This window comes from Ranitomeya imitator, chromosome 2, assembly GCF_032444005.1.
Source record: "Ranitomeya imitator isolate aRanImi1 chromosome 2, aRanImi1.pri, whole genome shotgun sequence".
Taxonomy (NCBI): domain Eukaryota; kingdom Metazoa; phylum Chordata; class Amphibia; order Anura; family Dendrobatidae; genus Ranitomeya; species Ranitomeya imitator.
In genome coordinates, this window is record NC_091283.1 from 813227633 (window position 1) to 813253402 (window position 25770).

At 43.2% G+C, this 25770-nt stretch overlaps 1 protein-coding gene across 2 annotated transcripts in view; it reads right to left on the reverse strand.

The window, feature by feature from the left end:
* The window catches only part of INPP5A (inositol polyphosphate-5-phosphatase A), a 490348-nt gene that overhangs the window by 74941 nt on the left and 389637 nt on the right, over positions 1–25770 (reverse strand). For both annotated transcript variants that reach the window (XM_069753887.1, XM_069753888.1), the window contains exons 10-11: positions 10988–11083; positions 9096–9170 (exon numbers count right to left, since the gene is read on the reverse strand). In XM_069753887.1, the coding sequence (XP_069609988.1) occupies positions 9096–9170; positions 10988–11083 (171 nt within the window). The remainder of the gene's footprint in view (positions 1–9095; positions 9171–10987; positions 11084–25770) is intronic.

Here is a 25770-nt window from a genome sequence, read left to right on the forward strand (position 1 = left end):
TATATCATAGCAAAAGTCAATAGCCATGGACACATTCAATCATGTCCCAGCCAATGATTACTACTCTTAAAATACAATAATTATTTTCAGGAGCCAGCTCGAATTAAATTTCTGTCAGCCTGGTACAAGACCAGTGCTTGATGAAGGATGCAATGGATTTTTTTGGGGTTGAATTCGGCCCAGGAACATTCATCCTTTAAGATAGGTAGTTTGTTTTTTAGCGATCATGGTGCTGCGTATTTAACTAGACCATGAAGATTAGATTATCTCCTCTGACTCATTATATCATTTATCTTTTTCTTGCCTCTATGGCTGGATAGGAAGATTCTCTGCAAGTACAAAAAAAAAAGATGTTCAGGCTGTTTTCTTAAGGATATATGCTATGCATCTTGCAGGTAAAGCCGGCACGGTCCTAAAGGCCTCTGTACACATTAAAGGGGTTGACCACTACTACAACAACCCCTTCTCATACACCACGCTTGGCCCAGATAATATAAAAAACCCTATACTCAACTCCCGTGTAGGCGTTGTACCGGTGGTGTCGGCACTCATGGTCCAGAAGCTCTTGTGTGGTTGCTGTGACACGTGATCTCCGCACCCAATCAGCGCTGACATCACTGTCCCCGCCTTTAGACAAATTATACAGGAAGAGGAAGTCAGAAATCGGCTGCAGCCCAGACTTCCTTCTTCATGTTCAATTAGTCGAAAACAGTGATGCCAGAGCTGATTGGGCGCCAGCGTCACAAATCACAACAACCACACAGGAGCCTCTGGGAGAGCGAGTGCCGACACCGCTCTAACGGTGCCGGCACGGGAGGTGAGTATAAGCTTTTTTATTTTATCGAGGCCAAGTGTGAGGTATGACAAGTAGAGGACAACTTCTGTAAGCTAAAGTCGGACAAACCTGATGATTTTGTCAGAACAAGGCAACCATCTGATGTGCACGGGGGCCTCCCAATCTTTCCTCCAACACATGTCAAGGATAGTAAGATCTGGCCTGGTGAATTTCAGAAGCTGATCCTTTTGGGATAAGCCATCCCCAGAGAAGTCCGACAACGCACCTCTCAGAGAACACAGGAATAACGATCCAAGCACTCCTACGTATGGGGGAAGAGATAACCCTTAGCCAAATGATCGTTCGGCTGACATTTAGCTCTCTTGTAAGGGGGTCTTAAGGAACCCTTTATGGAAACTAGGTTGATAAATAGTGAGAGAGGGTTGTCTAGGACCAGAAAAATGGACAGCTTTATGCCAAAAATAGTGCCGCTCTTGTTTATGGGCTGCCTCTGACATTGCAGCTGTTAACTTAGATGCGGCAACATGAGTAGCGCTGCATTTGGGGGAATAGTAGTAGACCCAGTTTTCTTATTTCAGACAAAAATATAAAATTAAGGATAAAATTATAAAACAGAATAATAAAGGGTTTCCCCATAAGTAGAACAACTGTAAAATAGTATATCTAATCTAGCACTTTTAATGGGGTTTTCCCAAGATGGAGATTTGTCATTTCTCCACAGGAGAAGTGACAAATATCCAAAGCTACTAGTACTTTCATTGATCACAAAAACGGTGTTCCCAGAGCCCCAGAGATACAGTCCAAATGGTGTAACTCGAAATCCAAAGCTACTAGTACTTTCATTGATCACAAAAACGGTGTTCCCAGAGCCCCAGAGATACAGTCCAAATGGTGTAACTCGAAGCTTGAAGGCACAATGCAATATCTCCATAAGGGTCACCAACTACTGGGGATTGTTAATGGTAGTGGTCTTTTTTATATTGGCCAAAGAGAATTTTCAGTCCCCATAACCTTCAGGCAACACCTAGAGCCACTGTAGTTCCATCTCTATATGTTCACACTGCAGGCAGAAGGCGTTTAAATACAGCGTTGGTTGAGCATGTGTGGTCTCGATCCATTCAAAGTGTGTGGCACTAAAATATATTTGGTCCCTTTTCAGTCAAATAGCTCATCATAATGTACAATTCCACATGATTTGGAGGTTTAAATTGGCCAGCTTACTTCTTGGGCCCCTGTGCGGTTACACAGGTTACACCAACGATGTGTCCACCCTTAGTACAGAGCTCATGTTGGACACAAGGTCTACAGCTGCTCAATTCAAATGCATTGTGATTGTGCATTGAGCAACAACAGGGGACTCCATGTTCTAGTAATCAGTGGGCGGATCCAGCGATCAGTTATTAATTACCCATCCTGTGGATAGATGATTGATCTCCATTTTTGGAAAACCCTTTCAAGCGCCTTAATGTTGGAGGCCTGAATCTATATGCAGCCTTGTTGGAAAAAGCTCCGGTTCCTCCTGCAGCTTTTGGATGGAGTAAGATCATACAATGAACGTTGGTGCTCTATTCTACAATCAGTACTTGGGATGTAATTTCATATCGTACAGTTCAAATAGATCCTGCTTTCTGTTTTCGGTGATGATGCGTTTTGTTTGAAAAGTAAAAAGCGTGGAGTATAGCTGCCTCCTTGGCATTAAGGGGTATTCCAGTCTCCAAAAAAGTTAATTCATAGATCCGTGTGTGTCTGTGTGTCAAACTGTTTTCCCCTGGTCACAAGACAGAAACAAGGAGGCACTAAATGGAGTGGCCAGATGAATATGCCCCCTGCAGCGGTTTTCATGGTTCATGTTCATGAAGTTGATAATGCTTTGCTCTAATGCCACAAACCGCCAACAAAGAGGCAGAGTGCCCGCAGAAGAGATAGCGGCCATAAGAAGTCAACAATGCGGCATAGCGCATGCAGTGGAGGCAGCTTCATTCAGCGCCTCATGGTTGTGGTCTTCTGGAAAGAGGAGAACATAAGGAAAAAAGGGGGACGCAAGCTCACAGTTTTGGTAATCGGGGGAAGTCTTCGCAGGGGGACCAACTCGGTTTTAACAATCAACTATCCCGTGAAAAGGTGATCTTCAGAGCTTGAAATATCCTTTTTAAACTTCGCATCACGACTACGAGGTGGTCATCTGCAGTTGTGGGATCACAGGCCTCTTTGCTTTTTCTGTATTCACATAATTACTAGGGATGATCGAATAGCTTTGGAAAACTCCTTATCCGAATAGCTATGGCGCTTCTCGAATACCTGCATCGGGAACGCGGGTACCTGGAGCGCTCCCTATAATCAGCTGTTCGGCGCCGCAGCTGCATGTGTCGCGGGTGTGTGACAGTCACAACACATGCATGGAGAGCCTGTTTGTTTCACAATCCATGCATGTGTTGCAGCTGTTTAACAGCCACGAGACATGCAGGCATAGGGACCCAAAAATATTATTCAAGCATGCCGAAGACACTCTGTTAGCACATGAGCATGCCCGGATAACACAAGCATGCCAACATTTTGCAAAATTATTTCACAAATTGTTGCATTTTGAGCCCATAGCTTTTTCCACAATGCAACATATGCTTTCCATTTAGGCCACTGTTTATAGAGCAGCAAGAATTGTAAAAAAAAAAAAATATTTATATACAATTAATGGAGACAGGGCCGGCGTCAGCACCCGGCACAGCGGGCAAATGCCGGGGCCCTGGGGAGCGAGGGGGGCCCACTCATGCTGTCATAGATACAGCTGGGAGAGCAGAGCAGGAGATAACATGCTCTCTCCGCCTACAAAGTCACTGCTGGCTGCGTTCTCTTAACCCCTATGTGCCAGCTCTGACACAAGCATCTTATCACTCAGTGAGTGCAGCCAGGCAGGCACACATAGGGGTTAAGAGAAGGCAGCCAGTGTGACATTGTTTGTGGGCGGAGAGAGCATGTTCTCTGCTCTGCTCTCCGCCCCTGGCTGGCTGCCGTGCTGCTGAAGTTATGAGGCAGATTCAGGAGGAGCTCCTAGTCCTACCAGTGCATGAGTGTGTGGCGCTGCTATATACTATGTGGGCTGCGCTGCTATATACTTCGTGGGCTGCTATATGCTACGTGGGCTGCTATATACTACATGGGCTGCTATATACTACGTGGGCAGTGTTATATACTACATGGCTGTGTTTATATGCGATCATGAATCGGGGTATGTGTTAACCCCTTAGCGACCGCCGATACGCCTTTTAACGGCGGCCGCTAAGGGTACTTAAACCACAGCGCCGTTAATTAACGGCGCTGTGGAAAAAGTCCATAGCGCCCCCCAGAGGCCGATTTTCTTCGGGGTCTCGGCTGCCGAGGGTAGCCGAGACCCCAGAGAACATGATTTGGGGGTTTTTTAACCCACCCCGCATTTGCGATCGCCGGTAATTAACCGTTTACTGGCGATCGAAAAAAAAAAAAAAAAAAGCGGCACATCGGAGGACAGAGAAAAGGGGTCCCAGGTGGCCCCCCAATACTCACCTAGCTCCCCCGATGCTCCTCGTGTCTCCCGGTCGGCGCCGCCATCTTCAAAATGGCGGGCGCATGCGCAGTGCGCCCGCCGGCCGGCACCGGGACAATCTTTGGGGTCTCGGCTGCCGGGGGTAGCCGAGACCCCAAAGAGCATGATCGGGGTCGGTATTACCGACCCCTGTTTTGCGATCGCCGGTAATTAACTGTTTACCGGCGACCGCAAAAAAAAAAAAAAAAAAGTGAAGTGTAATTCTCTGTTCTCTGATGTGATCGCACATCAGAGGACAGAGAAATAGGGGGATTCGGGGACCCTAGCATACTCACCTAGGTCCCTGGATCCTCTTGCTGCTCCTCCTGGCCGCCGGCAGAAGAACATGGCGGACGCATGCCCAGTGCGCCCGCCATCTGTCTCCATCTGCCGGCCGGCAGGAGAACAGCAGTTGGGGCTAAAATTAGGGGTAGGGTTAGGGGTAGGGTTAGGGGTAGGGTTAGGGGTAGGGTTGGGGCTAGGGTTGGGGCTAAATTTAGGGTTAGGGTTGGGGCTAAATTTAGGGTTAGGGTTGGGGCTAAACTTAGGGTTAGGCTTCTTTCACACTTACGTCGGTACGGGGCCGTCGCAATGCGTCAGCCCGACATACCGACGCACGTTGTGAAAATTGTGCACAACGTGGGCAGCAGCTGTAGTTTTTCAACGCATCCGCTGCCCAATCTATGTCCTGGGGAGGAGGGGGCGGAGTTACAGCCACGCATGCGCGGTCAGAAATGGCGGATGCGACGTACAAAAAAACGTTTCATTGAACGTTTTTTTGTGCCGACGCTCCGCCAAAACACAACTGATCCAGTGCACGACGGACGCGACGTGTGGCCATCCATCACGATCCGTCGGCAATACAAGTCTATGGGCAAAAAACGCATCCTGCCGGCACATTTGCAGGATCCGTTTCTTGTCCAAAACGACGGATTGCGACGGAATGCCAAACGACGCAAGTGTGAAAGTAACCTTAGGGCTAGGGTTAGGGTTGGGGCTAAAGTTAGGGCTAGGGTTGGGGCTAAAGTTAGGGGTTAGAGCTGGGATTAGGGTTAGGGTTTGGATTAGGGTTGGTATTAGGGTTAGGGTTGGCATTAGGGTTACGCTTGGGATTAGGGTTAGGTTTGGGATTAGGGTTAAGGTTAGGGTTGTGATTAGGGGTGTATTGGGATTAGGGTTAGGTATGAGGTTAGGGTTGAGATTAGGATTAGGGGTGTGTTGGATTTAGGGTTTTGATTAGGGTTATGGTTAGGGTTGACATTAGGGTTGTTTTGGGGTAAGGGTTGTGATTATGGTTAGGGTTAGTGATTAGAATTATGGATCAGGTTGGGATTAGGGTTAGGGGTGTGTTGGGGATAGGGTTGGAGCTAGAATTGGGGGTTTCCACTGTTTAGGTACATCAGGGGGTCTCCAAACACGACAGCCAATTTTGCGCTCAAAAAGTCAAATGGTGCTCCCTCCCTTCTGAGCTCTGCCGTGCGCCCAAACAGTGGGTTACCCCCACATATGGGGCATCAGCGTACTCGGGATAAATTGGACAACAACTTCTGGGGTCCAATTTCTCTTGTTACCCTTGTGAAAATAAAAACTTGGGGGCTACAAAATCTTTTTTGTGAAAAAAAAAAATATTTTTTATTTTCACGACTCTGCATTCTAAACTTCTGTGAAGCACTTGGGCATTCAAAGTTCTCACCACACATCTAGATAAGTTCCTTGGGGGGGTCTAGTTTCCAAAATGGGGTCACTTGTGGGGGGTTACTACAGTTTAGGTACATCAGGGGCTCTGCAATCGCAACATAATGCCCACAGACCATTCTATCAAAGTCTGTATTCCAAAAAGGCGCTCCTTCCCTTTCCGAGCTCTGCCGTGCGCCCAAACAGTGGTTTACCCCCACATATGGCACATCAGCGTACTCGGGATAAATTGGACAACAACTATTGCAGTCCAATTTCTCCTGTTACCCTTGTGAAAATAAAAACTTGGGGGCTACAATATCTTTTTTGTGGAAAAAAAAAATATTTTTTATTTTCATGACTCTGCATTCTAAACATCTGTGAAGCACTTGGGCATTCAAAGTTCTCACCACACATCTAGATAAGTTCCTTGGGGGGTCTAGTTTCCAAAATGGGGTCACTTGTGGAGGGTTTCTACTGGTTAGGTACATCAGGGGCTCTGCAAACTCAACATAATACCCGCAGACCATTCTATCAAAGTCTGCATTCCAAAACGGCGCTCCTTCCTTCCGAGCTCTGCCGTGCGCCCAAACAGTGGTTTACCCCCGCATATGGGGTACCAGCATACTCAGGACAAATTGGACAACAACTTTTGGGGTCCAATTTCTCTTGTTACCCTTGTGAAAATAAAAACTTGGGGGCTAAAAAATCTTTTTTGTGGAAAAAAAAAATATTTTTTATTTTCACGGCTCTGCATTATAAACTTCTGTGAAGCACTTGGGCATTCAAGGTTCTCACCACACATCTAGATAGGTTCCATGGGGGGTCTAGTTTCCAAAATGGGGTCACTTGTGGGGGATTTCTACTGTTTAGGCACATCAGGGGCTCTCCAAACGCGACATGGCGTCCGATCTCAATTCCAGCCAATTCTACATTGAAAAAGTAAAACAGCACTCTTTCTCTTCCAAGCTCTGCGGTGCGTCCAAACAGTGGTTTACCCCCACATATTCGGTATCGACGTACTCAGGAGAAATTGCACAACAACTTTAGTGGTCTAATTTCTCCTGTTACCCTTGTGAAAATAAAAATTTGTGGGCAAAAAGATCATTTTTGTAGAAAAAATGCAATTTTTTTTTTCACGGCTCTACGTTATAAACTTCTGTGAAGCACATGGGGGTTCAAAGTGCTCGCCACACATCTAGATAAGTTCCTTAAGGGGTCTAGTTTCCAAAATGGTGTCACTTGTGGGGGGTTTCTACTGTTTAGGCACATCAGGGGCTCTCCAAACGCGACATGGCGTCCAATCTCAATTCCAGCCAATTCTACATTGAAAAAGTAAAACGGCACTCCTTCTCTTCCAAGCTCTGCGGTGCGCCCTAACAGTTGTTTACCCCCACATATTGGGTATCAGCGTACTCAGGAGAAATTGCACAACAACTTTTGTGGTCTAATTTCTCCTGTTACCCTTGTGAAAATAAAAATTTGTGGGCAAAAAGATAAGTTCCTTAAGGGGTCTAGTTTCCAAAATGGTGTCACTTGTGGGGGGTTTCCACTGTTTAGGCACATCAGGGGCTCTCTAAAAGTGACATGGCGTCCGATCTCAATTCCAGCCAATTCTGCATTGAAAAAGTCAAACGGCGCTCCTTCACTTCTAAGTTCTGCGGTGCGCCCTAACAGTGGTTTACCCACACATATGGGGTATTGGCGTATTCAGGAGAAATTGCATAACAAAATTTATGGTTACATTTCTGTTTTTACACTTGTGAAAATAAAAAAAATGGTTCTGAATTAAGATGTTTGCAAAAAAAAGTTAAATGTTCATTTTTTCCTTCCACATTGTTTCAGTTCCTGTGAAGCACGTAAAGGGTTAATAAACTTCTTGAATGTGGATTTGAGAACCTTGAGGGGTGTAGTTTTTAGAATGGTGTCACACTTCATTATTTTCTATCATATAGACCCCTCAAAATGACTTCAAATGTGATGTGGTCCCTAAAAAAAATGGTGTTGTAAAAATGAGAAATTGCTGGTCAACTTTTAACCCTTATAACTCCCTAACAAAAAAAAATTTTGTTTCCAAAATTGTGCTGATGTAAAGTAGACATGTGGGAAATGTTATTTATTAACTATTTTTCGTGACATATCTCTCTAATTTAAGGGCATAAAAATACAAAGTTTGAAAATTGCAAAATTTTAAAAATTTTCGCCATATTTCCGTTTTTTCCATAAATAATCGCAAGTATTATCGAAGAAATGTTACCACAAACATGAAGTACAATATGTCACGAAAAAACAATCTCAGAATCAGCGGGATCCGTTGAAGCGTTCCAGAGTTATAACCTCATAAAGTGACAGTGGTCAGAATTGCAAAAATTGGCTCGGTCATTAAGTACCAAATTGGCTCTGTCACTAAGGAGTTAAAGGGGGGGCCCACTGAGACTCTTTCGCCCGGGGCCCTCAAAAACCTGGAGCCGGCCCTGAATGGAGAACAAGGCATGTGCGGTAGTTTTTGGTGCTAACAATGTGGGAAATTTACGATACCAAACTGTACCAAAATTCTTGCTCTGAGTAAAGCCCTGAATAAAGTTCTGCTATGAAGTTTTCTTTCTAAAACATTTATTGCTCGTTTTGAGGGTAAGCGATTTCAAGAGCAAGCAGTTTCGAGGGCAAGCCATGCATCTGTCAGGTTGGGTTTGCATTCTGGTATAAGCAAATCTTTTCACTAGGAAATGTTCTTATAACTGCTTCTATGTGAGACCACAATTACTGTGTCACATATACACATTGTGATTATGAATTTTATAAACAGACTTTTATATTTATGGGATTTTCCCTATTAACCTTAATGGAGAAACATAAATCCCTGACAAAAGAACTCACTGTGGCATTTATGTAACATTTAAAGAATGGACTTTATGTGAAGTTGTGCAGGGTCAGCACAGGCTTTCAGCTCCAAGATGCACACAATAATATTGTCAATCATTGACAGCAAGAAGAACTCAAAAGGATATTACAAAGTTTTTATAATGCAGCGATGAAGCAAACAAAACTGTAAAAAGAATCCTGACTCACCGCAGTGCCATTGTTATCTCTAAAAACTTCTTGATTAAAATAATCAAATAATTTCTTTTCTATTTGTAGCACGACCTGGAAGAAATCGGAGAGATAATGGAGAATATTGTTAGACAGCATGGTCAACAAATGCCTCTATACAGGATGCTACATATGATCACACAGATTCTCACTAGACCACTCGCGCCACATAAACGTCTAAAGTTGTTAAAACACAAACTTTTCCTGTTATGATGCACTGCCCATTTTTTCCTCTTAAAAACCACACAAAAATTGCATTAAGCCTCATTCAGACATAGGTTTTTTGTGTATGCGCTTATGTGAAAAAAAGGACATTTTTCAACAGTCTGCTGGATCCAATTTTCAGCCATTTTTGGTCCATTTTATCCATTAGTGTGTCATCCAGTGTTCTCAAACGTAAAAACAATTCCAAGCTTCTCCTAACCAGAAAATAGTAAAAAAAAAACAAAAAAAAAACACATCACTTGGACAACATAAGGATGGTATCTGAGAACTATTCTTTTTTTTTTTTTTTGACTGACCCATTCACTTTAATAGGCGATTTTGATCGGCATATTGGAATAGAAAAAAACTGACTTTTTTTTGCGGACAATCAACCAAGTTCCCACTCCCCCAAAAAACAGGCATATGAACAACTCTATAGACTATAATTGTTATACTGTATGTTCAAGCCATGAAAAAAAGCAAAGTTACACATGACAAAACTAATTATTTGCAGCTGAAGGGTATGTTCACACTGCATATATATTTTTTTTTAGTAAGTCCACTCAAAATAATGGGGGAAAAAGTGTATATGTAAGGATCAAAGTAATGGTCTGGTTAATTTGGATGTGAAAATGACTTAATGGTCATATGTGTGGGTTTTTGAAAGTTGTTCGGATTTCTAAAGACGTTCATTTTTTTGGCATTTTCCACTCAAAACTTTACAATATAACTCAAATGAGAAGGCTTAAAGGGGTTGTCTGGTCTAAATCGATAAGTCTTATAAATCCCCCCAACACATGCACTGTGTGCTGTGGGAATTCGCCGGTTTCTGCGCCAGGATCGTAGGGTATGTATGAGATATACAGTCCTGGGCACTGAGCGCGGCCTCGCTGCCACACACTTGTATTGAGCAAGGCCGCGCCTTGGGTTAAGCAGCTGGATAGTGGGAGTGGCTTCGCTCCATAGAAGTGTATGGCAGCAAGGCCGCGCCCAGTGTCCAGGACTGTATATATCATCCATATCCTCTGGTCCTTGATCAGAAACCAGCGAATCCCCCAAAGCAGTGCATGCACTGGGAAGATACTCAAGTCTACAGTCACACAAAATGAGTGCAGACTTATCGATTTGGACCAGACAACCCCTTATAAACTTAAAAACAAACAAACAAAAAAAAAACAACAAGATCTACAAGTTTGGCTAAGGGCTGTAATTATCTTTGTCCGAATAATCCCAATTAGTTAGTGAAAGTAAGGCTAGGTCCACATTGCGTTAGGGCAATCCGTTTAACGGATGCGCGAACGATGAGCCCCAAATTGTCTGCATTTTTGCGATCACGTTAACGCATGGTTGCATCGTGTAGGCATGCGTTAGCAATAGAGTTCTATGCACAGCGAACGCTTCCGATCGCTGTGCTTTCGCCGTAACGGACCGAAAAACACGGTAGTCCGTGTTCAAAGGTGCGTCACAAAATATTGGACCATTGCTAATTCATGACGATTTTGACATGCATTAGGATGCGTTATGCTAATGGAAGTCTATGGGTGCGTTAACGGATCCGTTACATTGCATTAGTGCCTCTTAGAAACGGATCCGTTAAACGGATTGCCCTAAAGCGATGTAGACCTAGCCTTAGAACACAAGTAACTTTAATAAACACGAATACAAACCTTGCGATCATTCTCCGATTCTCGGAATACCAACTTGTCTACTGTGCTGCTGTCCGTTCCATGGACTGTCTGCATTGTAGTTTTTGCACAAAGTGTCTGAAAGAAAGTAGTTTTGGTATCAATCCAATACAGTAATATTGCAATACTAAAAAAAAAAAAGCAGACAACCAATTACACCACTTTTTGTAATTACTGCTGTAGTTACACAAAGCTCAGAATTATCTAGCAATTTTCCACTTTAAGGAAAGTTGACACCAAAGTTTCTAAAATATCAACCAAGCAAGCAGGTACTCACCTTCCCCGGGTCCAGCACCAGCTCCCTGCTGCTCAAATCTAATTTTTTTGGCTGTGCTGGCTCCTTGCCGCTCATTTCTCATTTTTTTTTGGCCGCGCCAGCTTCCCTGCTGCTCATATCTCATTATCTTGGCTGCGCCAGCTCCCTGCTGCTCAGATCTAATTTTTTTGGCTGCACTGGCTACCTGCTGCTCAGATCTAATTTTTTTGGCTGCACTGGCTACCTACTGCTCAGATCTCATTTTTTGGCTGTGCTGGCTATGTGCTGCTCAGATTTAATGTTTTTTTTGGCTGCGCTGGCTCCCTGCTACTCAGATCTAATTTTTTTGGCCTTGCCGGTTCCCTGCTGCTCAGATCTAGCTTTTTTGGCTGCACTGGCTCTCTGCTACTCAGATCTCATTTTTTTGGCTGCACGTCGACAGTGTGCACCACCACTGTAGCTAATTACTGCGTTTAGCAAATCTCTCTATTAAAATATTCAGCAAAAGCGAATTTGACATTATACTGAATATCTTTTTTTTTGTTTACTTAATTGATTGCAATTACTGCCGTAAAGGATAATAAACAACATATTAAGTTCAGAATGCAGTTACTTGAGGCTACTGAACTGCACCTAGAATAAGTGCACAATTATACAAAATAAGTACCGTACCTTATTTTGCACATTGCACACGCACATATAGACAGAGATACAGAAAACTTGGGTGTTCTGGCCCTGCTCCAAAAATAAACGCTTCACTTGTAGTATTACCAGAATTTTATTAACTTGTGATTAAAATGTTTTGCTGAATTAATTACCTTTGCCAACAAATGATTGGATTACATAGCAGAAAAAAAATAGGTAGAAAGCCCTGAGGGCATTGACGAACGGTGGTATAAAGTAGGTTTCTTTCAAGTCTCATTTATAAAAAAAAAAGTCAAAAAAAGAAAAAAAAAATTCAATGTAAAATTTTGCCATTCCCATTTTTCTGAACCATCTGTGTCCGCTTGCACTTTCAAATGCCGGGATTCACATGCGAGTGGTTTCCCAAGAGCGTTCTTCTCTGATACCAGGCATTGAAATTCAAAGCACAGATTAGCTAATCGGGTCAAGCCTAGAAAAAGAAGGCCTTTGGACTTATGTGTCACAAATCAGTCTGGTCGCCTTTAAACAGCACACAAGATTAGAACAAGCATTAGGACAAGCCAGAGGGGCAAACCGGACGCTTTCTAAAGCCGGTTTGTAAAGCCCTAACAAATCGCTCCATCTTTCACTCATTTAAACTTTCCAAATGAGGGTCAATATGCTCTCCTAGCATCCATATGCTAATGCGCTTAAGTGCGCTTAAGCAGCTTTGCAGAGTGAAAGGACCCCAAAAAAAAAAAAAAAAGACCTCCGCAAAACACAAGGGACAGCTCCTACCACTGTCTCACAGTCATTGTAGCCATCAGAGAGCAATGGCAATTCAAGAAATTAATTATTTCTGTTCTTTAAAAGCATCTGCCTCATAAGGCACTTTCCCTGCCGCCACTTTATCTCTTGCTCAGCTCCAAAAACTTTGCAACTTCTGCAAAGTACCAGTGATCACTACAGCAAGGACTTTTTCTTTGACCATAAAGACGCCCCTCCTAAAAAAATGACGTGATTATACCAAGGTTCATTTCATATGCGATAGAGGGATTGTTCTTTTGAACTGCTACAGTCGCGGGCGACCATGCAGAACATTTTCAAGAGCCTCCTTATCAAAGGATCTGATCCGAAGTATTTATCACATGATAGAAGATCATTGTGGTCAAGCAGCTGAAGGGAAAAAAAAAAAAAGCATTCTCTGCGGATTGGTTTCTGGCGGCTCAGAGTTTAATATTCTCTCAGGTATTAATATATATTTCCCCGAAATAATGGATAGAAAAAAACATGTGTTACAAAACCTGATTATTAAGAGAATAGCAACATTGAAAACAGAAAAGATTTAGGTGGCATAAGAGCAGATGTTGGTAAAGCCAAGTCAGCACAGACTGGGTCGGATCAGCGTTGCGCAGTGAAGACACAGATGCCATTTTATTATGGGGCCATTTAAGGAGAAAGCACTAGTTTGGTGGGTAAAAGGGTTGGTTAAAGGGGTATTCCCAATGGTAATGCCATACATTAATGATAAATACAGGTTCCACCTCTGGGAACAGCATATTATGAGGACTTGAATTCATCTCACCCTGTTGGGAAATGGAGTGGTGGCCAGTGCCCGGTTTCTAAACGGAGTAGTGGCCATCTCTATTCACTTCTATAAAAGGTTCCAAAAATGGCTGAGCAAGCTACTTTGCTACCTCTATTGGTACTATGTAAGAGATGGAAATATTCTTTAACAAAGGAGGTGTAATAAAACACAGCAGAAACCTGGTACCAATTTTAAATGAATGGCACTAGGACAACCCCGTCCATTGGTTTTGTGTGTTTGATAAGTGGAGATCCCTTCAGAAGCTGGAATAGATTGAAGAAGAAAAAAAAGTGATGTCTATTTGACCCTCCAGGAAAACCAAGAAGAGAGGCATACAGGTTCAAAGATAGTGCGTGAGGCCACGACACTTAACTAAACGAAGGCCAAAAAATGTGGCACTGAGCCGAAGGAACCAGAGAGAAGACTTGGTGCAAAAAGTGGCTTCTGCTTTCTTTATTTTCACGTAAATAGGTTCCATGTAATACTTTACATTTTGAGGCTTTTCATCAGGGTTTAAAATTGTCAAAGCTTAACATCACAAGCCGGATCGCAGGTGGAAGTACAAATTGATGAGCGGCCACTCATTTCCTGTAGGCTGCGTGAGACAACAATGTGACGTCACAACTCTGGGAACATCAGTACAGACATCGCTGGTACGGTGATGCTGCGAGAGGAGACTATACACAGTTTTCACTATAATTGAAGTCTTGAATCAATTAAGCTGGGGTTGTTGAGTAGTGGAAAAAGCTTTAAATATGTAATTTCACCTGGTGTAAAAGACTATGTTCTCCTGGATCTGCCTTTTTTAAATCTTTTTGTTCTAGTTTTTCTCCATTGGCTTCTTCCTCCCCTGTCTAAAAATCTAATCTTTTTAACTAACTGGGTGAGATCCTCAAAAATCACCCAGAGAGAAGAGCTGAGGACCACCCCACACTTGGCTGACAAGACTAGATTTACATACAGGGGGGAAAAAAGACCTCTATCTCAGGAAGAAAAATGCAATACAAAAGAAAAGCAACACTAGATCCAGAAAAAAAACTGCATTTACACCAGGTAAGAAAAATAAAAATTAATTTATGGCAAGTGCCTTTTCCTCTAAGGATCAGCCATATTTTTACATCGACTGGAAACTTGCAGCCCTGTTTTCTTTCCATCAGTACAGACTGAAAAATAAAAGAGCGATGAGATCCAGTTTCTTAATCGTGGAGGAAAAATTTTGGCCAAGTCTTGTTATAACCGACAGTGTGCTGCCTTATTTACTTAACTATATACGAGTTGGCGACTCTAGGTTCAGCACCTGTTCACACTGAGTCTATGTTTGGATGTGCCGGTCAGGTTTTTGAAATGTATTCTTTAGCCTTCTGATCGTGCAACTCCGCCTCCTAGCTTCAGGTGTTTTAATTACAGCAGGTCCAATACCCCTCCACAGAGAGAGAGAATTTTAGTCTAAGAAGAGGTTTCACATGTACCCATTCAGATGGAGACGTTTATTCTCAGCGAGGTAAGGCAAGTTTAGGACCTGGTATAAGAGAGATGCCGTAAAGGGGCTACCAGGTACACATAAAATTGGCCATTTTTATGCGCTAAAAGCTCTCATTTTTCATATTTCTAGTGCAGTAATGCAGTTCAAATTTTGTGTTTTCAAGTTTACATGTTTTAGCGCTGCAGTGTGCTGCCTTATTTACTTAACTATATACGAGTTGGCGACTCTGGGTTCAGCACCTGTTCACACTGAGTCTATGTTTGGATGTGCCGGTCAGGTTTTTGAAATTGTTATAACCGACAGACATGGAAACCCTCTAATACAGCGATTACAGGTTTTGCGTAGGTACAATTTAAGAATACAGTTTATGTGCACATGTTCAGCATTTACAGATTTTTCTGCTGTAAAAACCAGAAAGTTGGGAGAAAAAAAAAAAAACGCTGCTTAAAATAAGGTAGATTTTTTTTTTAATTAGCATTTTTTGGGGGGAAAAACACGGCAAACTGTAGATTTAAAACAAAAACAAACATCCATCTTTTAAAGGCTCAAATCCGCAAAGAAAAAATAAGCAGCAAGTGTGTGAGCTTTCACAAATCCTATTCACTTTGCTTGTAGTGTAATACATTGGAGGGTTTTTATCGTAAACCTGTGAATAAGCTCTAAAACACCCTAATGTAAACATGATACCAAGACAACTCTTTTTTTTATTATTTTTCTACGATTTACTACCGGTAAAGCTACTTTCACACATCCGTCCCGCATAATCCGGCAGCGAGACGGATTGCTGGATCCGGCGCAATTAGTGTAAAAACTGATTGCACCGGATCAGCTTTTCTTCCGGATCCGGGATAAAGATATAATGTAAAAAAAATAAACAAAAATAAAAAATTGTGATATTCTCACCTTCCGGCAGCCCTGGCAGCCTTCCCGCTCCTCGCGATGCTCCCGGTCCCAGTAATGCATCGCGGCAATGACCTGTGATGACGTAGCGGTCTCGCGAGACCGCACATCATCTGGGGTCATTGCCACGATGCATTACTAGGACCGGGAGCATTGCGAAGAGAGGGAAGGCTGCGAGGGACACCGGAAGGTGAGAATATCACGATTTTTTATTTTTATTATTTTTTACATTATATCTTTTTACTATTGATGCTGCATAGGCAGCATCAATAGTAAAAAGAGAGAGAAAGAACAGGGCATGCGCAGTTTGGAGGCCGGACTCCGGCGCCAGATATCGTCATGTGGCGCATCCGCTCCCATAGGCGTCCATTGTCAGAAAAGCCAGACGGCGCAGATTCCGGTGCCATCAGGTTTTTCCCGCAACAAAAAAACGTTCTTCTGGACCTTTTCTCCAGCCGCCGGTCCAGCAATTTTTGGCAGATCTGGCAAAAAACGGATGAAACGTTGGGAGATCAGGGACAATCAGGCAATCCGGTGCTAATACAACTCTATAAGGAAAAAACGGATCCGTCGGAAAAAAAACGGATCAGTTTTTTTAAAAAATTTGCCGGATTGTGCCTGATGCAAAAAACCTGTTGTGTGAAAGTAGCCTAAAAGATTTACAGTAGATCTGAGCTGTACACCCCTCCACCAGCCTGGGCTGCACGAGTGGTCTCTGTTGCTAGTACGGATAACTGAATAAAGGAATTAGCTGTAACTCGGGGGGGGGGGGGGGGTCGGGGAGGTACTGGGGGGCAATAGAATTGCACAAGGCTTGAAGGAGGAAACACTTGAGAACTTAAAAACCCAAATCTGATCAAAGAATCCTGTAATGAGATCACAGACTTCTGCACCGATCCTAAATTAATCACGCAATTGAGATCTTAAGAGTCTGTGGGGGGAGGGGGGAGGGGGAAGCGGCTTTCTATGCAATGAAAAGTAAGAGGGCTAATGTATATAAAATATACGCATGAGGAATCTGAGTTAACTCCTACACTGCTGGAGAAGCTCCATCACCCAATGTTAAGGCCACCTAGGGGTAAAAAGACTACATTCTGAAATGTATAACAGGATACAAACACTTTTTTTTTTTTTTTTTAACAAGTACATGCTGTGGGGATACAAAAGTTTCCTTCCATGATCACAAATACACCTGTGTTTTATAGGCTCCTATGAAATACCGTAGGTCTTAGTGTATTTGTGCCAATTAAAGGCAGAAACAGGTATGAATATGACAATCAGTGTAGAGTGCAGATAATATGTTGTTACATATAAAAAATAAAAAATACTGCTTAAATTTGTGAGATGGAAAAAAATAGGTGTGCAAACAAAAAATCAACAAAAAAATACTACAAAAACATTGTCCTGTTCTGAACTTATGCCAGTTAACATCTGAAGGATGCTTGCAATAAATAAAAAATAACCAAAAATTCATTTTGGCTGGACCAGCCAACCATCTAATAGGTGTGGGGGATTCCGATACATTCTTTTGTTTTAATGGGATAAAACATCGCTAGAGGAGTGAGGCTGTGTTCACACGTTGCGTTTTTTTCGCGCTTTTTTCGCGGTTTTTCTTGATAAAAACGCTATAAAACCGCAAAAAAACCGCATACAATAGCATCCCATCATTTAGAATGAATTCCGCATGTTTTGTGCACATGATGCGTTTTTTTCCGCAAAAAAACGCATACCGCACAAAATCCGGACATGCTCTATCTTTTTGCGTTTTTTTTTGAGGATTTCCCACTCCAAAATGCATTGGGAAGTGTCCGGAAAAAACCGCGGCAAAAACGCGTCAAAACCGCATGCGGTTTTCTTGCGGATTTCATGCAGAAAATGTCCGGAATTCTCAGGAATTTTCTGCATGAATTCCTGAACGTGTGCACATAGCCTTAGGGTTGTTGGGGCACACAGCTACGAAGACCTATCTACAAACATTGTCATCAATAGCAGAATGGTGGGGGTCTGATATCTGGCACACCGACCAATCAGCTGCCACACTTTGAACGGACCTGTACCTAGTATCTATGTTCCAAGTGTTTACATCCAGCCGATGTAAATCACAGCTGATTAGTGGGAGCACCGGGTGTGGGAACCCCGCTAATTGATGACCTATCTACAGGATAGGTCTTAAATCCCTATACCCACACAACCCTTTTAAACATCAGCCAAACACACAGTCAGTCGAGCAGGTATGTGTATGAAATGGGGGTAGGGGCAGAAGAGACGCACTCACTTATTAATCATGAAGTCATATTCACATATACTGACATTGTATGTCACAAGAAAAAGAAAAAGTTGCGGGCTTAGCAGGAATAAAAAAAAACAAAAAAAAAACAAGAAAAGCAAGTTCTCCATCACCGCTCTGCTGAACTTTCCGAAGGTTCTAAAGCTGACAGGTAAAATCTGAAAACTGTACAACCAACGGCTCTACATCCGCCACAAATGGGGATGGACCGCTAGGGTTTAAGAAGAGTGTTTTTGAAATGAAGGTATAAATGCCAAAGTGACTTCTCAATGTATATATCTACAGGTAAGATCAATGCATTTAAAGGATCTCCCAGCGATTACAATGTATAAATGATGACATACTGCAGGTTACATGGTTTGCAGTGAAAAAAAAATATGCCTAACTTTATGTAACAATAATATATAGGATTCGTAGATGAATAGGTTATCAAGAACCTTCCATGTACATTATTTAACCTAGATAAGATGGCATTTGATAACATCCTGGAAAAAGAACGTTCGTGACATACCGCCATGGGGGCAGACAAGGTGACCGCAATGGGCCCGAGTTGGGGGTGGCTTGGCACCAAATGATCCCAGTGCCGGCAAATATGCTTACGGTAACTTGCTCCATAGCCCATGGGCGACTGCTATTTTACACCTGCTAGTAACTGCAGCAGTTTACCACTTTAGATGCTGTGATAAACAGTAACTGCAGAATCTAAGTGGTTAGACCCATTAGTCATGAGTATCTGATGGGTTGTTGTAATGGCAGCTGGGTCCCAATCCAGACCTTGGATATGTAGCGCAGAAAAGCCAATATCGGTTATCAAGTTCGTTTCTATTAGGGCCTATAATTTTGCTATTATAGGACTCTTGAACATATACCGGGGACAGTTCCTGGCAACATTCGGAAGTATAGACGTATCGCTTCAAAGGATCCTATGGTACTGTGATGGAACAGCCTGAATCTTGGAATAAATATTATTCTGTATGTCTGAACGTACTCAAAAATATGAGTGAAAGCGTTAACATTTTTGATTGAAAGTATTATATAATCATCTCCCTTTATTTCTTCATTTTGCTTTCTGCCAGGCTATTTTGTTTCCACATCAAACAGATTGCACAATCATTTCTTGCACCAGACATCATTGAACAGCAGCAAATAGTTGGAGCAGACGTATAGAACAGTTGCTCATCTGGACTGCTGGGCACAGGGATGCTTCATCTGCAGCCCCTCATTGCAGAAGGCTTTTTTTTTAAATGGAACTCCAAAGCAAATGCAGAATTTAGAGTACAGATGTCAAATAACCCTTTATGGGTGAGATTATTCCCAGTGACATATGAGCTAGGATACATGGCACTTTGCAAAATCGTTAGTATGAGTCCGATGGCTTTGCCAAAGCAAATAATCAACTATGAATATCAAAAACATAAAATTTCCCTTTCTCCCCTTCCTGTGCCATGCGTCATTTTGACTGGCGACTACTTCATATCAAAGCTGATTAATGTTTTTGCTAACCTAATGCACAGTTCAAAAAGCAGAAAAGTCGTGACTTCTAGATGTTTTAAAGAAACAGATAAGGATTAAAAAAAAAAAAATGTTTTAATAATATTTTTAAGTGCCCCTTACCATCCTCTCCCCCCTTGTACATGGGCTGTTTCCGGTTTTGCATTGACTAATATTGCTGAGCTGGAAGGGCACATGCTACAGTCCAAAATTAGTGTTATTTATGCAGAAAAAGAAAACTGCTGTTGATGAACCTCCAGTTGCCAATGGATCCTTCTCGCAGGAGATCCACTACTCCTGGGTGAGCATGCGCAAAGCACTTTATAATTTTACACACTGAACTGTCAACTGGCTTCCAGCACAGATCTGCCTCCGTCAGATATAATATAGGTGAATCTAATGAAAATGTAGAGTCCCTGTGGGTGGAGATAAGGGGAGGGGGAAAAAATAATAAATTACTAATAGGGGTTTGTTATAAGTCTCCAAAAATAATGGAAGCAACGGAGAATATCCTCAAAGGAAATAGATGAAGCTGTGACTCAAAGATAAGTCATCATTATGGGGGACTTCAACTACCCTGAAATAGATTTTGGAACCGAAACCTGCAGTTCCAGCAATGGTTTTCATTTTTTGACAACTATGAGAGACAATTACCGCATATACTCGAGTATAAGTCGACCCAAGTATAAGCCGACCCCCCTAATTTTGCCACAAAAAACTGGAAAACTTAATGACTCAAGTATAAGCCTAGGGTGGGAAATGCAGCAGCTACCAGTAAATGTCAAAAGTAAAAATAGATACCAATAAAAGTAAAATTAATTGAGACATCAGTAGGTTAAGTGTTTTTTAATATCCATATTGAATCAGAAGCCTCATATAATGCTCCATAAAGTTTCTGATGGGCCCCATAAGATGCTCCATATTAAAATATGCCCCATATAATCCTGCATAAAAGGTAATAAGGGCCCCATAAGATGCTCCATAGACACATTTGCCCAATATAATGCTGCACAAATGTTGATTATGGCCTCATAAGATGCTCCATAAAGACACTTGCCCCATATAGTGCTGCACAAATGTTATGGCCCCATACAGTGCTGCACAAACGTTATGGCCCCTAATAGTGCTGCACAAACGTTATGGCCCCATACAGTGCTGCACAAACGTTATGGCCCCATAGATGCTCCATACAGACATTTGCTTCATTTGCTGTTGCTGCGATAAAAAAAAAAATCACATACTCACCTCTCCGTCGCTCTGGCCCCCGGCACTTTCAATATTCACCTGCTCCTCATTCCGGTGCCGCTCCATCTTCAGCATCTCCTGCACTGACGTTCAGACAGAGGGCTGTTATGGCTGGCAATCAGGCAACACAGCGTGCAGTAATCAGCGCACATACAGAGATCTGGCAATAACCAAAAACAATAGGACGAGCTCTGAGACGTGGAATCTCTGTAGACTGCAGTACCTGATCTATCCTCACACAACTATAAGCAGCAGTGGATTGCGCCTATAACTACCTATGCAACTCGACACTGCCTGAGGAGCTGACTAGCCTGAAGATAGAAATACAAGCCTGACTTACCTCAGAGAAATACCCCAAAGGAATAGGCAGCCCCCCACATATGATGACTGTTAGCAAGATGAAAAGACAAACGTAGGAATGAAATAGATTCAGCAAAGTGAGGCCCGATATTCTAGACAGAGCGAGGATAGCAAAGAGAACTATGCAGTCTACAAAAAACCCTAAAACAAAAACCACGCAAAGGGGCAAAAAGACCCACCGTGCCGAACTAACAGCACGGCGGTGCACTCCTTTGCTTCTCAGAGCTTCCAGCAAAAGTTAATAGCAAGCTGGACAGAAAAAACAGAAAACAAACTAGAAGCACTTATCTAGCAGAGCAGCAGGCCCAAGGAAAGATGCAGTAGCTCAGATCCAACATTGGAACACTGACAAGGAGCAAGGAAGACAGACTCAGGTGGAGCTAAATAGCAAGGCAGCCAACGAGCTCACCAAAACACCTGAGGGAGGAAGCCCAGAGACTGCAATACCACTTGTGACCACAGAAGTGAATTCAGCCACAGAATTCACAACAGTACCCCCCCCTTGAGGAGGGGTCACCGAACCCTCACCAGAACCCCCAGGCCGACCAGGATGAGCCACATGAAAGGCACGAACAAGATCTGGGGCATGGACATCAGAGGCAAAAACCCAGGAATTATCTTCCTGAGCATAACCCTTCCATTTGACCAGATACTGGAGTTTCCGTCTAGAGACACGAGAATCCAAAATCTTCTCCACAATATACTCCAATTCCCCCTCCACCAAAACAGGGGCAGGAGGCTCCACAGATGGAACCATAGGTGCCACGTATCTCCTCAACAACGACCTATGGAATACATTATGTATGGAAAAGGAGTCTGGGAGGATCAGACGAAAAGACACCGGATTGAGAATCTCAGAAATCCTATACGGACCAATAAAACGAGGTTTAAATTTAGGAGAGGAAACCTTCATAGGAATATGACGAGAAGATAACCAAACCAGATCCCCAACACGAAGTCGGGGTCCCACACGGCGTCTGCGATTAGCGAAAAGCTGAGCCTTCTCCTGGGACAAGGTCAAATTGTCCACTACCTGAGTCCAGATCTGCTGCAACCTGTCCACCACAGAATCCACACCAGGACAGTCCGAAGACTCAACCTGTCCTGAAGAGAAACGAGGATGGAACCCAGAATTGCAGAAAAATGGAGAGACCAAGGTAGCCGAGCTGGCCCGATTATTAAGGGCGAACTCAGCCAACGGCAAAAATGACACCCAATCATCCTGGTCAGCGGAAACAAAACATCTCAGATATGTTTCCAAGGTCTGATTGGTTCGTTCGGTCTGGCCATTAGTCTGAGGATGGAAGGCCGAAGAGAAAGATAGGTCAATGCCCATCCTACCACAAAAGGCTCGCCAGAACCTCGAGACAAACTGGGAACCTCTGTCAGAAACAATATTCTCAGGAATGCCATGTAAACGAACCACATGCTGGAAGAACAAAGGCACCAAATCAGAGGAGGAAGGCAATTTAACCAAGGGCACCAGATGGACCATTTTAGAAAAGCGATCACAGACCACCCAAATGACCGACATTTTTTGAGAAACGGGAAGGTCAGAAATGAAATCCATCGAAATATGTGTCCAAGGCCTCTTCGGGACCGGCAAGGGCAAAAGCAACCCACTGGCACGTGAACAGCAGGGCTTAGCCCTAGCACAAATTCCACAGGACTGCACAAAAGCACGCACATCCCGCGACAGAGATGGCCACCAGAAGGATCTAGCAACCAACTCCCTGGTACCAAAGATTCCTGGATGACCGGCCAGCACCGAACAATGAAGTTCAGAGATAACTTTACTAGTCCACCTATCAGGGACGAACAGTTTCTCGGCCGGACAACGATCAGGTTTATTAGCCTGAAATTTCTGCAACACTCTCCGCAAATCAGGGGAGATGGCAGACACAATGACTCCTTCCTTGAGGATACTCGCCGGCTCAGATAACCCCGGAGAGTCGGGCACAAAACTCCTAGACAGAGCATCCGCCTTCACATTTTTAGAGCCCGGAAGGTATGAAATCACAAAATCAAAACGAGCAAAAAATAACGACCAACGGGCCTGTCTAGGATTCAAGCGCTTGGCAGACTCAAGATAAGTAAGGTTCTTATGATCAGTCAAAACCACCACGCGATGCTTAGCACCCTCAAGCCAATGACGCCACTCCTCGAATGCCCACTTCATGGCCAGCAACTCTCGGTTGCCCACATCATAATTACGCTCAGCAGCAGAAAATTTCCTGGAAAAGAAAGCACATGGTTTGAACACTGAGCAACCAGAACCTCTCTGTGACAAAACCGCCCCTGCACCAATCTCAGAAGCATCAACCTCGACCTGGAACGGAAGAGAAACATCAGGTTGACACAACACAGGGGCACAGCAAAAACGATGCTTCAACTCCTGAAAAGCTTCCACGGCAGCAGAAGACCAATTAACCAAATCAGCACCCTTCTTGGTCAAATCGGTCAATGGTCTGGCAATGCTAGAAAAATTACAGATGAAGCGACGATAAAAATTAGCAAAGCCCAGGAATTTCTGCAGACTTTTTAGAGATGTCGGCTGAGTCCAATCCTGGATGGCCTGAACCTTAACCGGATCCATCTCGATAGTAGAAGGGGAAAAGATGAACCCCAAAAATGAAACTTTCTGCACACCGAAGAGACACTTTGATCCCTTCACGAACAAGGAATTAGCACGCAGGACCTGAAAAACCATTCTGACTTGCTTCACATGAGACTCCCAATCATCTGAGAAGATCAAAATGTCATCCAAGTAAACAATCAAGAATTTATCCAGATACTCACGGAAAATGTCATGCATAAAAGACTGAAAAACAGATGGAGCATTGGCAAGTCCGAACGGCATCACCAGATACTCAAAATGACCCTCGGGCGTATTAAATGCCGTTTTCCATTCATCTCCCTGCCTGATTCTCACCAGATTATATGCACCACGAAGATCAATCTTAGTAAACCAACTAGCCCCCTTAATCCGAGCAAACAAGTCAGAAATCAATGGCAAGGGATACTGAAACTTAACAGTGATCTTATTAAGAAGGCGGTAATCAATACACGGTCTTAGCGAACCATCCTTCTTGGCTACAAAAAAGAACCCTGCTCCCAATGGTGACGACGATGGGCGAATATGTCCCTTCTCCAGGGACTCCTTCACATAACTGCGCATAGCGGTGTGTTCAGGTACGGACAAATTAAATAAACGACCCTTAGGGAATTTACTACCAGGAATCAAATCGATAGCACAATCACAATTCCTATGCGGAGGTAGGGCATCAGACTTGGACTCTTCAAATACATCCTGAAAGTCCGACAAGAACTCTGGGATGTCAGAAGGAATGGATGACGAAATAGACAAAAATGGAACATCACCATGTACTCCCTGACAACCCCAGCTGGTTACCGACAAAGAGTTCCAATCCAATACTGGATTATGGGTTTGTAGCCATGGCAACCCCAACACGACCACATCATGCAAATTATGCAGTACCAGAAAGCGAATAACTTCCTGATGTGCAGGAGCAATGCACATGGTCAGCTGGGCCCAGTACTGAGGCTTATTCTTGGCCAAAGGTGTAGCATCAATTCCTCTCAACGGAATAGGACACCGCAAAGGCTCCAAGAAAAATCCACAACGTTTAGCATAATCCAAATCCATCAGATTCAGGGCAGCGCCTGAATCCACAAACGCCATGACAGAATACGATGACAAAGAGCACATTAAGGTAATGGACAAAAGGAATTTGGACTGTACAGTACCAATAACGGCAGAGCTATCGAACCGCCTAGTGCGTTTAGGACAATTAGAAATAGCATGAGTAGAATCACCACAATAGAAACACAGTCTGTTCAGACGTCTGTGTTCTTGCCGTTCTACTTTAGTCATAGTCCTGTCGCACTGCATAGGCTCAGGTTTACTCTCAGACAATACCGCCAGATGGTGCACAGATTTACGCTCGCGCAAGCGACGACCGATCTGAATGGCCAAGGACATAGACTCATTCAAACCAGCAGGCATAGGAAATCCCACCATTACATCCTTAAGAGCTTCAGAGAGACCCTTTCTGAACAAAGCCGCTAGTGCAGATTCATTCCACAGAGTGAGTACTGACCACTTCCTAAATTTCTGACAATATACTTCTACATCATCCTGACCCTGGCATAAAGCCAGCAGATTTTTCTCAGCCTGATCCACTGAATTAGGCTCATCGTAAAGCAATCCCAGCGCCTGGAAAAATGCATCAACATTACTCAATGCAGAATCTCCTGGTGCAAGAGAAAACGCCCAGTCCTGTGGGTCGCCGCGCAAAAAAGAAATAATAATCAAAACCTGTTGAATAGGATTACCAGAAGAATGAGGTTTCAAGGCCAAAAAGAGCTTACAATTATTTCTGAAGCTCAGGAACTAAGTTCTGTCACCAAAAAACAAATCAGGAATCGGAATTCTTGGTTCTAGCATCGATTTCTGATCAATAGTATCTTGAATCTTTTGTACATTTACAACGAGATTATCCATTGAGGA